Source organism: Bufo bufo, chromosome 6, assembly GCF_905171765.1.
Source record: "Bufo bufo chromosome 6, aBufBuf1.1, whole genome shotgun sequence".
NCBI classification, from domain to species: Eukaryota; Metazoa; Chordata; class Amphibia; order Anura; family Bufonidae; genus Bufo; species Bufo bufo.
The window spans coordinates 358,030,015-358,047,881 of record NC_053394.1 but is presented as its reverse complement, the minus strand read 5'-3'; the positions used below and the strand labels follow the sequence as shown (position 1 = coordinate 358,047,881).

The 17,867-nt window shown below is 49.0% G+C and overlaps 1 protein-coding gene across 2 annotated transcripts in view; it reads left to right on the top strand.

Annotated features, from left to right (window-relative positions):
• UNC13D (unc-13 homolog D) overlaps nt 1-17,867 on the top strand; it is an 80,167-nt gene that overhangs the window by 1,196 nt on the left and 61,104 nt on the right. Inside the window, exon 1 of one of the 2 annotated variants that reach the window (XM_040438808.1) lies at nt 3,467-3,768. The exons of the other annotated variant lie outside the window; for it this stretch is intronic. Within the exon in view, the coding sequence (XP_040294742.1) occupies nt 3,712-3,768 (57 nt within the window). The 5' untranslated portion in view covers nt 3,467-3,711. Of the gene's footprint in view, nt 1-3,466; nt 3,769-17,867 lie in introns of those variants that run through there. 2 annotated transcript variants of the gene reach the window in all.

The following is a 17,867-nucleotide window of genomic DNA, read 5'->3' as shown; positions in this document are numbered from 1 at the left end:
TATTGTTTTACCATGGAGCATTGACAATAAGTCTCCATAACATGGAGCATTTCAGTAAGTCTTCATACAGGGCTGGTCTCTTTAAGGAGAGCCAGTACCCTAACCCAAACCAGTTGTCCCGAGAGGGACCTGAAGCAGTTACATGTTTATATGGCTTATCTAAGGTATTGGCTATACCCAGTGCCCAGAAGTGTAGTCTGACAGATTTTCTATAACTTATACCAATCGACGTTTAGTGTAAATCTATGACAGATTGTATATTTGAACGGCAGGGGCGTACACAGAACTCATAGGGCCCCGGCCCACAGCAAAACTTAGTATTGACCCCCGCCACCCAGTTTTCCAGTACATGTGCGACAATCACTCCCAAGCAATCCTCACCCACTGCTTCATAAATATGGAACTCATTCTGACCTCCAGCTTTCTCAGTGTATTCTCACCAGAGAACTGCCATAAAAGCATTGATAAATCTCCTGCTTCCCATCTATGAAAAAAATGTCTGCCTGCAGCCACCACTAGGGGGAGCTCAGTGCATAGGAATGGAAGCTGTAATCATCTGTTTGCACTGAGCTCCGCTTAGTGATGGCTCCACAACAAAAAGAGAAGAAGGAGTTCAGTGCTCGGCGCCATAGCAGTTTGTGTGATCAGCCTCCACTAAAGGTAAGCCACTATTGAAGGGCCAAAATGAAAGAATTAACAGCTGTGGGATGTTACATGGGTCTAGTACATGTGCGTTCATTTTACTATTTATGAAGATTAGCCCAAAGTTTCACTCTGAGGGCCTACTTTGACTACACCAGGTGGTGTTGTGTCACAGTCAAATTAGTGTTACACTATCCAAAATTTTATTGCTGGTTAGAAAAACTATTTTTGCATAGTTTATTAAAGCATTTGTGTTCCTAGAGAGGAGTCTCTCCTTTTAGGATCTTAATCAACTAGTTAGAGTGGATAATGGCTACAACTTAGTCTTTCTAGAGGACCCAACATGACTGGAGACTACAAGAACAGTCATTGATTTTGAGGACCATCATGTAATGCTTCCTTTGCCCTGTGGTGGTGCTATAGGGGAACTGAATGCTTGCTGCCACCTGCAGATTATAGCTAATCAATCCCAGCAGTGGGACACTCTGCGGTCACCTTATTTTTGGGGAGCCTAAAAGTTATTGTATAAAGTGGATTTTTCACTTTTAGGGCCTCCATTGACTATACCAGGTGATGTGTCACATTAAATCAAAGATATGTCTGTATGACCAAAGTCAAATTAGTGTTACACTATCAACAATTTATAAGCAGTTACCAATATGTTTGCCTGTTTTATCATGTACTAGATATATTCATGGCTCGGGCACCAAGTAGTAAAGCTACGGGTGACAAGAGAGAGAATCTGTTGCCCAAAGGAGCTAATGGCTGCAAATTGAGTTTGGAGCATCATAATAGGCAAAAAAAAATAGTTCATCATTGTATTGATGACTGTTTGCGCCAAGGTCTGGTGGGAAGGGAGGGGCATAGTGCGTGTTCAGTTGGAGGAAAAAGGGGATGCTTCTCCAGGTAGCCAAACCAGTGGGACACTGCAACGCAAGTGTCTGTAATAACCCTCTTCCTGCAAGTGGAAATGGTGTAGGTGGCCTGCAGTGGTCTCAGTGACAAAAACATGTTTATAACAATCCTTTCCAACTTATTTTGTGTTGTTTCAACAGGTTGAAGTTAAAGTGGTGGTCTAAAAGAGGTGGTAATAGACTGCACTCAAGTTAAAACACACGTGTTGGCATGTATGTGAGGTTCTGAGAAAGGAAGTGGCCTTGCAGTCGCCAGGACCCTCAGAGCCATCAGGGCATCTATATATTGTACAAGAGGCTGGTGCAACCCTCATACTGAACCTTGGTGTGGCATGCTGTGGTAGGGCTTTGACCCATGGTGCAGATAAGAAGCATCAGTCTTATTAGGCGCAACCTGACCTCCTGGAGTTCTACAGCTGTTCTACTGTTCAAGTGAAAGTTTCCCGCTATGTGTAGGGGTTTTTCAGGATAGGTCATCAACATCAGATCGGCGGGGGTTCGACACCTGGTAACCCTGCCAATCAGCTGGTTGAAGAGAAGGCCGTGCTCCGTGCGAGAACAGCCTTCATTTCATTGTTTACCTGCACAGCGCAGTAGTGAGCAGTGTAATTACAATTCGTCCCAATCACTTCTATGGGACGGCTCTGTAGTATTCAAGTATATAGGAACGAGCTGTCTCATAGAAGGGAATGGGACGGATTCTTGTAATTACACCTGCTCACCGCTGTGGTTGTGATGGCGAGCAGGTAATTGATGAAGGCAAGGCAGCGCTGGCACGAGCACAGCCTTCTCTTCAAACAGCTGATCCCCAGGACCCCCGTTGATCTGATACGGATGACCTATCCTGAGGATAGCTCATCAATATTAAAATCCCAGAAAACCCCTTTAAGCTGGTGTGACTGTAACCGCTAAGCTTAACATGCCTCTCTGTGAGAAGAAGTAAAAGTTCTTGATCCTGTGATATCCATATCCATATACAAGAGGCTGGTGCCACCCCGTAACTGCACCTTGGTGGGGCATGCTGTGGTAGAGCTTTGGTCCATGGTGGAGACAAGAAGCATCAGCCTTATAGTACTCGTTATGCTTGTTTCTATACCATGGCACACAATGCGTGGGAGGTTTGATGGATAAATTTGACTATGAGCTACGAAAGGCAATACCGTCATACCAGAACCTGAAATTTTGCACTTGATTGCTTACATGCAAATACAGTATATTTACCGTATTTGTCATATAAAGTACAGCACATTATAGTTTGGATAACTCGTAGAATACTGTAGCCATACTGTGATGCTCAGTATGACTTGTATGTGTTAAGATTTTTTTGTGTGTTTTCTACCATAAGTACAACTGACATCTATACCGAGGGTGGTCAGATACAACCCGGATTCAGGTTGTGGTTCATTTATTACCTTACCTGGCTATTGTTACTTCTGTTATTGATCCTGACTCCTGATTGACACTTATTTTGACCTCGGCCTTGTTCATGGATACCACTTCTGCCTCGCTCTTGAGTTTGTTTACCTGGTAACTGTTCTACTGCTGGTACTGACCCTCGGTACCATTCCTGACTATGCTCCCATCTCATCCTCTGGCGGTTAGAGAACCCACATCTCTGGTAAGAGGACATTACCGGAGATGGGACTTTATCTGTAATTTCAGTTACTCATGTCTTTTGTTATTTTCCACAGAAAGTGAACATTTGCATGCACATCCCACTTATCTGCATTTAAACCCAGCCGGATACTGTGTTTTTAATCCTAATTGGTTGATCATGAGGGGTTAAGGTAATAGATCTGGGGCATTCCTCCTCCCCCATCGTGACTCTGTCAGTCCGATATCTCATACACTTGCTGCTTCACTTCCTCACAGCAGATAAACTTGCGGTTTCCTCTTTGAAACTGCAGAATGATGAGAGACAGTACAGAAGTGAGGACCAGAACTACCAGGAATATGAGAGTTGTGAGCACCAAGGACGTGGCCATCATGTTGGGAGGTGGGGTCCATATCTTCTGATCTTCTGAGTGGTTCCCAGGCCTCCAGAAGTTTTGTGAGGTTGAATGAGCAATACCTGATAGAGTATGACTACATGGTGATGGGCAACTGATTTTTTTGGGCAGGGCTGTACAGTCTGTAGAACATTTTAGGAATACCTATGGATTCTCCAGACATCACTAGTAATGATTCATCACCTGAAAATAACGACTCACAGGTAAGTTATCATCACATTTCTGTGTGTAAGTTTCTCCTTTATTGCTAATTTTTCACTCCGCCATATTATGATTTAATCATTTTATTGACTATACCACTTCCTGAAAAGGGTGGCCATCAGCTCAGGTTGGTCCTATCCTTCTAAAGCTGGCCATTTGTCTCTGATTGTCTTCTGATGGTATATTTTGGAAAGGTGGGGTGATAAACATGAGGATATTATTATGATTTATTTATAAGCCCTATCCTTTGCTCCTGTGGTAGATAAGTGAATTTTTTTCTCTCATCCATTTATACCCACATGTATGGTCAGTCACTCTGACCGTGTACTCATATGGACCGGTCAGGGGAGATACCTGTAGGACGAACAGTAATATGGAAAGCCAGTTTTACTCTTTCATGCTGTGAATCTACAGTATATAAATTGCAAGTCTGAGTACTGTAACTTCTTTGCTTACTGGGTCAGGATTTGCTTTTATACCACGTAAATGTTTGCCATACTCTGCCTTGAGCAGCAGATTTTCTCTCTCTACAGATATATTCAGCAGGCTGAATCCAGCCTGCTTTTGTGGGAGGGGCGTAGGGGGCTTCTTAAGCTCTGCCGCCCAGCTCTCCTGGTGTACGTCCTCTCTCGCCTTTTCGTTTGGTAGGAGGAGTTGCACCCGTCAGTCCTTTGCTTCCGGCCAAGCTGCTCCCACGTGCGGCGTTTCTGCGCGCCAGAATCCGCCGCTTCCCTGGTAAGTTGCTCCCCTCCAGCTTCCTTTCATCCCCCTCCCGCGTTCACACCAACCACCCCGCAGCCACCACCTCAACCCCCGCCGGTCCGCTCCTTCGCCTGCCGCTCCCGCCCTGCCTCCATGCGCTCCAGCTTGGAGCGCATCACGTGACCGCAGGGCGGAAGTCGGCGGGGGCCGCCGGCACGATCCATCCGGCCCCCCGCACTCAGAAACCGGCTCATCCAGTCCCCAGGGTCCCCACAGATCCCCCTCTTACCGTGCTACCTCTCCCCGCAGGACCACGCGCCGCTCGGCCAGCTCCTTCCACCAGGTCCATCGCTGCGGCCGGCGTCTGGTTCCCCACTCCCGCCCCTTCCGCCCGCCGTGCGTCCCAGCGTGGAACGCATCGCACGGCCGCCGCGGGTCAGGGGTCGGCGGGGTGGGGCCCGTCCCCAGCTGTCACTCCTGTTATCTGTCCGACCGCTGCCGCACGCAGGGACAGAGTTGGATGCAGGGGGCTTATCCTGTGCAGCGCCCCCTCATAAACGCACTTGATTCCCCACCAATAAATTTCCAAATATCTTGTATTGATTTCCCACACAGCAGCTCAGACTGTTTCCAGTCCTGACCATCTCAGTCACACATCAGCATGCATGGCTAGGTTCTGAGGGACCGCCCTCAATCGCGCCAGTCTCCATGCATGCTGATGTACCTTTCAGGGCTTGTGCCCCTGTCCAGCTCCCGGCAATGTATGTGCATATATCTGTTCTCTACATTACCATTGCACGGTAATCTCACATTCCAACCAGGGCATCCCAGTTTACTTTCCACCGGAAATCCGTTGGGCCACTTCCCCCTTCCGGTGCATAGTAAATTATCTTTCCCCCGCCATGCTGCCCCCCCTCTTTCTCCTGTCGCCAGCCTGTCCTCAGATGTGCATGGGGTCTCTAGTCTCACAGGGATCAGGGGACACTCACAGCAGCTGATCAGGCACATTCACACCTCCCTTTGACTCCTGCAGAGAATGTATCTCCGCTGACCTGCTCTGAGCACAGGGACCGTGCACCTCCTGGTCTCTTCTTTTGCTTGGCAAAGAAAGAAAAATAGATAAATAAATCAACACACCCCCTGCGTCAGGGGAAGGACAGTTCAGTCTTCGCCCGGCATCTGTCCCTCCCGCTTCCCCCCCCCCCCCCCCCTCAGACCCGGTTCGCACACCCACTACTTTCTGTCCGCAGGAACGCCCTGCTCTCTTCTCTTTTCTCTCCTCTCTCTCTGGTCACTTGTCCACACCTGTTTCCCTCCGTCCATCCGGCATCACCTGTCTGTGTCCTTCTCCCTCTTTGTGTTTCGCTCGGGTCACGCAACCCACGTGTCTTCAAGGTGGCGCGCCCACCTCGCTTTCTCTCACCTTCCCTGGGCCTGGTACGCCCAGGCCCTACCTTGTCCAAATAGTCTTCTCCAAGGTACGCCCTGAACCACTCCTTAAACCTCGTCCACCCAGGATCGCCCTGGCACGCATTTCACTCTCCGACCCTTTGTTGCATACTTCATCAGTTTCGCCGAGATGCTTCCCACCCATGGCACGCCTCCCACCCCTTTGCGTACCCCTGCAGCAGTCACACGCGGCATTCCAGGCACCGGCCCGGTCATATCCCAGGAAACCACTGGTCGCGCACCAGCCATGGTTTTCCCAAAATCAACACGTCCGGTCTTGTTCTTTCAGGTGGCTAAGCTACTCCGTGAAGGGCTCCCTTAAAATCTATTTCGATCTCCCAGGTAAGTAGCGGACACGATTCGCTATTCTGGCCGCCCGGCATAGCCAATCGTAGCATCATATACCGTTCTTTGTAGGCGAAGCAGTGACAATCTCGGCTTCCCCAGTTTCCGTCCCCGTTATTCGCGGCCTAGACGGCTCCTGTGACTTAAGGTAAGTTGATAAATCACGCCCGACAAGGGGATCACGCGTCCTCCGGCCGCCCCCAGACGCTCTCACTTCCCCTCCAGCTTTCGTCTTCTCCCTTTTCGTTTTTCAGCTCTAACATGTCCCATGTTTCCGATCTCGAGGACGCTCTATCGACCGTAGAGTCCGCGGTATCGGAGCGAGCAAGTCGCTCTTCTTATCGGATATGGACCATTCCCAAGATGATCGCCGAGCTCAACAAGCGAGGAATCCGCCATTCGGCCACAGCCCGAAAGGCCGAATTATACCGACTCTTGTTTCCTGAGCCATCCACAGAGTCCACGGAGCAGGTCTCCATGTCAACCATACAGTTGTCGCTGACGCAACTACACGCCGCTATCAATAACATGTCCAGTGCCATGGGCGACTTCAACACCAGGCTCTAGGCAGTCGAAAGCAGGGACGCCTCGCCTGCTGCTCCCTCCAGTCCCGCCCCTGGTCCTTCCACTTCCCAGCCGTCTTCCCCAGGTAGGTCGTCCGGGGCTCCCGACTCCTTCCTTTTTCGTCCCCGAGAACCTGCGCAGAGACATTCTCGCAGGCAAGGACGTGAACCTGGCAGCGGTCCTCATCTCCACGCATGACACGGTGGAAAATCGGACCATCGCATGCGGGGACGTGTCCGTAGTTCTGAAGGCCAAAGACTCCCGCTTGAATAAAAAACTCTCCATCCCAGAGTTCGTGCTCGCGTTCAGCCTCTACCGCGACATCATCTGCTCGGCACATCCTGCTAGAAGAGAGGAGCTGGACGCTTACTTATACCGGGTCACAGAGCTGGGACACAAATACGGAGGTTGCGCTTTCTACGACTATCACCGGTCGTTTTCGGCGAAGGCAGCCGCAGCCCTCGCCCAGTTCCGGCATATCACCAACTGGGCCTCTTTGGACATGGAGCTATTCTGCAGACACTTTGCAGGTCTCAGGTCACCTTTTTGCTCCAACTGCCAGTCAGTTCTGCATGCATCCGACTGGTGCCCAAACGCCCACGCCTCATCCCAGCCCAAACAGTTGCCCAGCACTTCTGCCCCCCAGAAACCGGGTCCGCTCCTGGACAAATTAGGGCGCCCAATTGTGTTCCTGGGTAAAAACCAGTTGTGCAACAACTTCAATTCCAGCTTCTGCAACTACAGCAAATGCAAGGCGCTCCACATTTGTTCCACCTGCTTCCGGGCCCATCCCCAGTCCTCCTGCTCCCAGCGCTCGGCCAAAAGCTGACTAGCCGACATTAATGTCCCCCTTCTCGTCTCCCTCCTCAATACCCACCACGATCCCGCCTTCGTCGATTTCCTGCGTTCCGGTTTTTCAACAGGTTTCCACACCGGTCTTGTCACTCTGCCCCGGGATTCCTGGGAGACCCCCAATCTCATGTCGGCCACAGAGGACCCAGCCTCGGTGGATGCTCTTCTGCAGGTCGAGCTGCAGAAGGGTTTCATCATAGGCCCTTTTCCCACCCCCCCCCCTTCCAGGTCTACAGGGTGAGCCCTATCGGGCTGGTCTGCAAGAAACATACCAATAAAAAACGCTTAATCTACGACTTGTCTGCGCCTCATGCATCCAGCGTCCCGAGCCTCAACTCCCTGATACCATCAGAAGAATACTCCATGCACTACTCTTCCCTGGATGAAGCCATCCAACTCATCTTACAGGTCGGGGCAGGCGCTTGGCTCTCAAAAGCGGACATTTCGGACGCTTTCAAGCTCCTGCCAATCCAACCACACCTCTGGGGGTTTCACGGGATCAAATGGAGGGACCAGTACTTCTTTGCCACCCGCCTCACGTTCGGGTCAAAGAGCAGCCCCTGGCTCTTTGATCAGTTCGCCCAGGCCCTCCATTGGATCCTGGTAAACCACGGTAATTGTCCCAGAGTCATACACTACCTGGACGATTTCTTGCTGATCGAGCACCCCAATCACGTGCCCGACCGTTTGGAAAGTCTCCTTAGCATTTTCTCCGCCTTACAGGTCCCAGTGGCGCCATCAAAGGTCGATGGCCCTAATACGGCCCTCACCTTCTTGGGTATCACGCTAGATACCTGCAGAATGGAAGCCAGACTCCCAGAGGACAAACTAGTTAGACTCCAATCATCCATTTCCGCTCACATAGGATCCAGAACCATGACCAAGGGCGACCTGCAGTCACTACTGGGTTCTCTCAACTTCACAACCCGCATCATGCCACAAGGACGATCCTTCACAGCAAGACTCCTCCAATTGTTACCGACAGCCTCTACCCAGGACTCGCTGATTCAACTGGACCGTGAAGCCCTGGCCGACCTAGACATGTGGAGGGTCTTTCTGGCGGCATGGAATGGCATCTCCATGTTTGTCCCTCGCTGGAGTCCCACCTGTCCGACCGTGTACTCCGATGCGGCCGCGGCCGTCGGGTTCGGCGCCTTATTCGGCCACCAGTGGTTCGCCGGTTCCTGGCCCTCTCAAATCCACTCAGACCCTCAAGCCATTCAGTTCTCTCCTCTCCTTGAGTTGTACCCCATCGTGGCAGCCGCACAAGTCTGGGGCGAAGAATGGAGTAACATGCCAGTACGGTTCATCACCGACAACCATACGGTCGTCGACATCATCACTAAAGGCAGATCCAGCTCACCCAAAGTCATGCGCTTCCTACGCAAACTCACCTGGCTTGCCCTCAAACACAATTTTCATGTTTCTTGCACCCACATCCAGGGCATCAGAAACGTCGCAGCGGATGCCTTGTCTCGCCTAAATCTAACTCTCTTCTTCCAGGTCATGCCACAAGCCGAGAGAATCGGGATCCCCCCCCCGGACTTCGGCTCCCTGATCCTGGACTAGACAGACACCTATCCATGGCTCAACATCTCATCCGCAAGTCCCTGTCCGAAAACTCCACCAGGAATTACCAGTCAGGTTGGAAAACTTTCCAGGTTTTCCGTCACCTTCACCCCAGGGGCAACGTAAGCGAAACCACTTTCATCATGGCCTTCCTGGCATACTGCCACAAGGATCTACACCTCTCTTTCAGCACCATCAGATCGTATCTGTCAGGGGTCCAACATCACCTCATGATCAGTCATCCAGACAGCAACCCAATCTTTTCTTCCCACGCCATCAAAGCCACACTGCGGGGTATTCAAAAAAGCTCTCACAAACCCGTTCCCTCCAGGCAACCCGTCTCAGGGGACCTATTCAGGAAACTCTCCTCCTCCCTAGACGGCTGTCCTTTTGGCCCTTTCAGAAGCTGCATTCTCAAGGCCGCCCTCTACTTAAGCTTTTACGGCTTTCTCCGGCCCGGGGAATTCACCGGCACCTCTCCTCACAACATAGGCCCCACTCTAAACCAACTCATCCGTAGTCACGAGCATTTCACTTTCACCTTGCCAGTCTCCAAAACTTCACAAATCGGGCCCCCAGTGCGCATAGAATACTTCCCTACCTCCAACTCCTGGTGTCCCGTGGCCGTCCTCAACAGGTTGCTAATCACCCTGGGCAACCGGGCTCCCGCCAGCCCTCTCCTTCCTTTTCCGTCACGGCCACTCACCTCCTCGCAGTTCGTCAAACACATTCGCAGCCTCGCGTCAGGGCTAGGTTTCAACCCCCAGGCCATCACGGGCCATTCATTCAGGATCGGAGCCGCCTCCGCCGCATCCAAACATGGGGTACCGGCCCACATCATACGCAAAATGGGTCGCTGGAAGTCCTCTTGTTTCTCACAATACATCCCGCATCCTAAAGCCGAAATCGCCGCAGCTTTCTCTGACTTGGTTCTGTAATTCCATCTTCCACAATAAAGAGTTGTTTCCTAAACCTTTCCTACTTGTATTTTTGCCCCCTTTATTTGGCCTACCCTCATCACGTGGCAACAGGCACACCACCAGCCACTTTAGCTAGTTTAGGTTCAGTCACACTCATCAGGCTTCGCACCGTAGCCAGGACCACAAATTCAGCAGGCTGAATCCAGCCTGCTTTTGTGGGAGGGGCGTAGGGGGCTTCTTAAGCTCTGCCGCCCAGCTCTCCTGGTGTACGTCCTCTCTCGCCCCTCCCTCCCGGCCCTTCTCCTTACATCTCCCAGGGTATGCCCCCTTTATTTGGCCTACCCTCATCACGTGGCAACAGGCACACCACCAGCCACTTTAGCTAGTTTAGGTTCAGTCACACTCATCAGGCTTCGCGCCGTAGCCAGGACCACAAATATATATATATATATATATATATATATATATATATATATATAGATAGATAGATAGATAGATAGATAGATAGATAGATACAGTGGATATAAAAAGTCTACACACTCCTGTTAAAATGTCAGGTTTCTGTGATGTAAAAATGAGACAAAGATAAATCATTTCAGAACTTTTTCCACCTTTAATGTGAACTATAAACTGTACAACTCAATTGAAAAACAAACTGAAATCTTTTAGGTGGAGGGAAGAAAAAATATAAAAATAAAATAATATGGTTGCATAAGTGTGCACACCCTTAAAGGATAACTGTTACATTTAGACCCTAATTTCAATTTTCATATATGTAGTTACTAATAACATGATATTCCAGAATCAGTTACTATTAGACTGACTTACCCCATATTTAATAAGATTCAGCTCTTAGCAACCAGTCTGCATAAAACTGCAATTTCACTATTCAGTTAAGATGGCCGCCACTGCCCTCACCCTGAGGCTAATTCCACCTGCCCTCACTAGCCAGTAACAATTGCCCCCCAAAAGTGTCAGTAACCAGAGCCCTCCCCCCTAAAGGGTTAATCTCCTGCAGCACAAAGGGGTCCTCTTACCACATGTTGCTTTCATTTATACACTGAGCAGACGGCAGATCTCCCTTCCCTGGTCTGCGCTGCTTCCACTCTGCATTCTCCAGCTCTGCTGAGTGAGGGAGCGTCTGCCAAGCGCAGGGACAGGGAGAAGTGCACACAGCCCAGGCACTGTTATCAGCTGCTGGGGAGGACCTGGATTGAATCATTTACTTACAGTCCCTGGCTGTCAGTAATCTGACCTTGCACGCAGCGTGCTCCGTCCTTCAACAGATAGACGGACCATGCCTAGCAACCCTATTTTAAAGGGATTCTGTCATCAGATTTTACCCCTATAACCTAAAGATATCCTCATGTCCGGACTAATAAGAAGAATCCTAAGCTGGCCTTATTAAACCTCACTGTGGCTCTATTTGTCCAAAAAACAGGTTTTTATAACCTGCCAATCACTTACTTAAGGTGCCCAAGGGGAGGTCCGTTAATACAGGGTGCCCGGCCGCACCCCTCGCCGTCCGGTGCCCAGCGCCGCCTTCCCTGTCTTTAGCGCCGCCTTCTACAGCTCAGCGCCGCCTCTGCAATCCTCCTGTCCCTCTGCCAGATCCCACGCCTGCGCACTAGGCTCGGCCTGATGCGCCCGCGCGGACTCCTGGCAGCGGCTTCATTGAGCGAAGTGCACATGCGCCGGCCTGATGCGCACTTCGCTCAACCCTAATATGACCTGCAGATTGGCTGAGCTTAGTGCGCAGGCGCGGGATCTGGCAGAGGGACGGGGAGGATTGCGGAGGCGGTGCTGAGCTGTAGAAGGCGGCGCTGAAGACAGGGAAGGCGGCGATGAAGACGGAAGGCGGCGCTGGGCACCGGACGGCGAGGGGTGCGGCCGGGCACCCTGTATTAACGGACCTCCCCTTGGGCACCTTAAGTAAGTGATTGGCAGGTTATAAAAACCTGTTTTTTGGACAAATAGAGCCACAGTGAGGTTTAATAAGGCCAACTTAGGATTCTTCTTATTAGTCCGGACATGAGGATATCTTTAGGTTATAGGGGTAAAATCTGATGACAGAATCCCTTTAAGCACAGGTAAAAGTAGGCACTACAGGGAACAAATATGTGGAATTAAGGGGTAATTGAATACACAGTGAAAAGTTGAACTAGGGCCACCAAGGAGATATTAATCACCACAATCCAATACTCCAAAAAAAAAAAAAAACGACAGTTATACTTTAAACTAATACTTTGTGGAAGCACCTTTTGATTTTATTATTACAGGTATGAGTCTATCAGCATGGCACATTTTGACCTGGCAAGATTTGCCCACTCTTTTTTGCAAAAACACTCCAAATCTGTCAGATTCCGAGGGCATCTCCTGTGCACAGCCCTCTTCAGATCCCACAGATTTTCAATCGGATTCAGGTCTGGGCTCTGGCTGGGCCATTCCAAAACTTTAATCTTTTTCTTGTGAAGCCATTCCTTTGTTGATTTGGATGTATGCTTTGGGTCGTTGTCATGCTAAAAGATGAAATTCCTCTTCATGTTCATCTTTCTAGCAGAAGCCTGAAGGTTTTGTGCCAATATTGACTGTTATTTGGAACTGTTCATAACCCCCTCTAGCTTAACTAAGGCCCCAGTTCCAGCTGAAGAAAAACAGCCCCTTGGCATGATGCTGCCACCACCATGCTTCACTGTGGGTATGGTGTTCTTTTGTTGATGTGCAGTGTTGTTTTTGCGCCAAACATATGTTTTGGAATTATGGCCAAAAAGTTCAACCTTGGTTTCATCAGACCATAACACCTTTTCCCACATGCTTTTGGGAGACTTCAGATGTGTTTTTGCAAAATGTAGCCTGGCTTGGATGTTTTTCTTCGTAAGAAAAGGCTTTGGTCTTGCCACCCCATAGCCCAGACATATGAAGAATACGGGAGATTGTTGTCACATGTACCACAAAGCCAGTACTTGCCAGATATTCCTGCAGCTCCTTTAATGTTGCTGTAGGCCTCTTGGTAGCCTCCCAGACCAGTTTTCTTCTCGTCTTTTCATCAATTTTGGGGGGACGTCCAGTTCTTGGTAATGTCACTGTTGCGCCATATTTTCTCCACTTGATGATGATTGTCTTCACTGTGTTCCACGGTATATCTAATGCCTTGGAAATTCTTTTGTACCCTTCTCCTGACTGATACCTTTGAACAATGAGATCCCTCTGAGGCTTTGGAAGCTCTCTGTGGACCATGGCTTTTGCTGTGGGATGCGACTAAGAAAATTTCAGGAAAGACCAACTAGAGCAGCTGAACTTTATTTGGGGTTAATCAGAGGCACTTTAAATGATGGCAGGTGTATGCTGACTCCTATTTAACATGAATTTGAATGTGATTGCTTAATTCTGAACACAGCTACATCCAGTGGCGTAGCTATAGGGGTCGCAGCGGTCGCAATTGCGACCGGGACCCAAAGTCAGGGGGGCCCACGGGGCCCCCCAGGAGATAAGGAGTAAGGCCCTGGACCGGGTAGTTTACAACACCTGCGGGCTGCAGGCGGCGCCGGCGGCTAAGTTCACAGAGGGGCGGAGGCAGAGCAGTGTATGCAGGCGCAGGCTCAGCCAGGGGAGGGAGTGGTCCCGCTCCCGCGGCAGTACTGGCCGGACGTGGAGGAGAAGCTGCGACTCGCGAGTGAGCGAAGTGAGGGTGGTGGCGTGACAAGCAGAGACTTGGAGATCTCTCTGGGTCACGGTCAGCAACCTGTGTATGAGGAGCTGTCTGAATATGAGGAGGGGTCTCTGTGTGGGAGGAGATGTCTTTGTATATGAGGAGCTGTCTCTGTATGGGGAGCAGCGCGTGGTTACATCTCTTCCCATAAGTTCCGTTCCCTGGATAGCTGACACCTATTTGGCTGGGACTGGACTGTGACTTCATATGTGCTCACCAGTTCAGTGGGAGGCTTTGATGCAACTTGGTCCTGCATGTTCTGTCCTTGTCAATGCTGGAAGTATTGCCCTATTAACACATTGCTGTGCCCCACACACTTTATAAGTGCTGCTCACAGTAAGGCTGACTCAGTAGTGCCCTCCTCACAATTTTGCTTCCTTTTAGTGACTGTCTTGCAATAATGTTGCTCCTTTAATGCCCCTTACAATAGTGTTGGCCTCCTTAGTGCCCCCCTTAAAGTAGTGTTGCCCCCTTAGTGTCCCCCACAATAGTGCTGCCCTGTAGTTTTAATAAAATAAAAAAGTAATACTCACTTATCCCAGTCCCCAAGATAATTGGAGCACACCATCCCCCTATCCTGTGTTCTCCCCCTGCTCAGCTCAGCAGGAACCATGACGTTACTGCATTGCAGCTGCCCAGGGGCGTAGATATAGGGGGTGCAGAGGTAGCAGTCACTATCGGGCCCAGAAGCCTGAGGGGGCCCAAAGACCCTTGTGCTACATAGGAAGACACCGGTATTATAGAAAGCACATGCTGGTCAAGTTACACCTCTGGAGGGAAGGGGTTAGGTCAAGATTTGGCTTGGGTGGTGCCGTTTCAATTTTCTCCCCTGCCACTGGCCACAAAGCACAGAGGGAAGGGGGGCCCAAGCTGAATTCTTGCACCAGGGCCCATGAGCCTTTAGCTACGCCACTGGCTACATCCCAAGTTATGCAACCACATTATTTTTTATTTTATTTTTTTCTTCCCTCCACCTAAAAGATTTCAGTTTGTTTTTCAATTGAGTGGTACAGTTTATAGGTGACATTAAAGGTGGAAAAAGTTCTGAAATGATTTATCTTTGTCTCATTTTTACATCACAGAAACCTGACATTTTAACAGGGGTGTGTAGACTTTTTATATCCACTGTATATATATATATAGTGCATTCGTAAAGTCTTCAGACCCTTTCACTTTTTTTTACATTTTATGTTGCGGCCTTGTACAAAAATAAATTTTTTCCTCATCATTCATTCAATTGGGTCCAAGTCAGGGCTTTGGCTGGACCACTCAATGACATTCACAGAGTTATCCCTAAACCAGTCATGTGTTGTCTAGGCTGTGTGCCTTAGGCTCATTGTCTTGTTGGAAGGTGAACCTTCAGTCCAGTCTGAGGTCAGGTTCATTCTGAATCAGGTTTTCATTAAGAATATCTCTGTACTTTGCTCTATTTAGTTTTACATCAACCTTGACTAGTCTCCATTTCCTCGCCACTGAAAAACACCTCCACGGCATGATGCTGCCACCACCATGCCTCACTGTAGGGATGGTATTCAGCAGGTGATAATCAGTACCTGTTTCCTCCAAACATGCCGCTTAGAATTGAGGCCAAAAAGTTCAATATTGTTTTATCATACCAGAAAATCTTGTTTCTTACAGTCTGAGAGATTTTTTGCAAAATCTCATGTGTCTTTTACTGAGAAGAGCCTTCTTTCTGGCTACTCTGCCATAAAGCCCAGATTGGTGGAGTACTGCAGTGATGGTTAACCTTCTGGAAGTTAATCCCATCTGCACACAGGATCTTTGGAGCTCAGCAAGAATGCCCATTGGGTTCTTGGTCACCTCTCTTACCAAAGCCCTTCTCCCCCAATTACTTCCTTTGGTGGGGTGGCCATTTGGTGGGGTTCCATTTAAGAATTATGGAGGCCTCTGTGCTCTTGGGAACTTTCAGTGCAGGAAATGTTTTTGTAACCTTCTCCAGATCTGTGCCTTTACACAATCCTGTCTACGAGCGCTACAGGCAGTTCTTTCCTCCTCATAGCTTGGTTTTTGCACCGATATGGACCGTTAGCTCTGAGACCTTATATCAACATGGCTGTGTCTTTCCAAATCATGTTAAATCAACTGAATTTACCACAGGTGGACTCCATTCAAAGTGTAGAAACATCTCAAGAGAAATGGGAGGCCCCAGAGCTAAATGTCAGATGTCATAGCAAAGGGTCTGAATACTTATGTCCATTCAGAATTTTAGTTTTTCATTTTTTAATAATAATAATTTGCAAACATTTCTAAAATTCAGTTTTCACTTTCTAATTGTGGGATATTGATGCAGATTGAAGGATAACACTTGAATTTTATTTTCATTTTAGCACAAAGCTGTACAGAAAGTGAAAAAATTGAAAGGGCCTGAAGACTTTCCGAATTATATATATATTTATGACCTTGAGTTCTTCCTTTTTCTCTCCCTCCACCCTTGCTCTTTTTACGCTTGATAAGTTGTGGTTGTACTTACAGGAAAATACAGAAAGCATCACTTTTTTTTTTTACAACATAGCTAATATATAGAATATACCTACTAATATAAGAAGTTCTGTACTGGAAATCCAAAAATTTTTTTACAATGGGGAAACTGTGGATGGTCTGTGGGGGTGGGAGTGGGGGCATTAATTACAATGGGGGGCGGGGGCCACTGTGGCACATGAAAGTGGGGGCCACTGTCACTGTGGGGGACATTAAGTTTAATAAGGATCACTAAGGACATTATTTAGAATGGAGGCTGCTGTGGGTGTCATTACTCTTTATAACTATAATGTCTGATAGGCCTAGTCCTGAGCTGAGTTATATTACCCTGCCCATGCCCTGTATAATAATGTACCCATCCCTGATCCCCAGCGGGGTAATATAACTAAGGGATATCAGGGTACATTATTATACAGGGCAGGGTAATATAACTCAGGACTAGGCCTATCAGACATTATACAGTTATAATGACACCCACAGCAGCCTCCATTCTAAATAATGTCCATAGTGATCCTTATTAAAAATAATGTCCCCCCACAGGCAGGCTCTGCGGGCGGCGGCGCTCACTCACTGTACGTCACGCGCCGCGTGACGTACAGTGAGTGAGGTGAGCACCGCCGCCCGCACTGCCTGCCTGTTACCGCCCGGAGCAGTGCTGAGAAAGAAGCCTGCTGTGAGTGAGAGCCTTAGGCTGCATTCACACGTCCGTGGTGTGTTGCGGACCCGCAAATTGCGGGTCCGCAACACACCAGCCCGGCACCCCCATTGAAATGCCTATTCTTGTCCGCAAGCTGCGGACAAGAATAGGACATGCTCTATCTTTTTGCGGAGCTGCGGACCCAAAGATCGGGGCCGCGTACCACAAATGCGGACAGCACACTGTGTGCTGTCTGCATCCATTCCGTCCCCATAGAGAATGAATGAGTCCGCACCCGTTCCGCAAAATTGCTGAACGGATGCGGACCCATTTTGCGGACGTGTGAATGGAGCCTGAGTCTGTGGGACAGTGGGTCACTGGGTGCGTCACTGTGACCGTCCGTGCAATGTGGTTACACATTTTTTACAATGGGGAGACACTTATTTCATCGAGCAGTTTTGAGGGGGGGGGAAGTTTTTTTGACAGGGGGGGTGGAGTTTTTTTTACCTAGAAACTGCACTGCCAAGAAGCTTATGCATATACTACTGGGTTTCATTGTATCCCTTGAAATGAGGCAGCTAGAAAGCATGAGAATGCGTGAACTAACCCAAAAGTTTTAAAGGGAATGTCTTGTGTATTTCATTTTCATCTCACGGTGGCAGCTCACCACCGTGGCCATTGATGGGCTGAGCAGTCACTTCCTATGTGTTGATGTTTTGAAAGAGACAATGAAGGGACTCCGGAAGTGTTGGAATGAGAACGATGGGGTATTGGTAGGGTGAGTATGACTTTTTTTTTTTTTCTCTTCCATGTACTGTCTATACAGTAATCTATAAGGGCCTGGCTCATAATCCC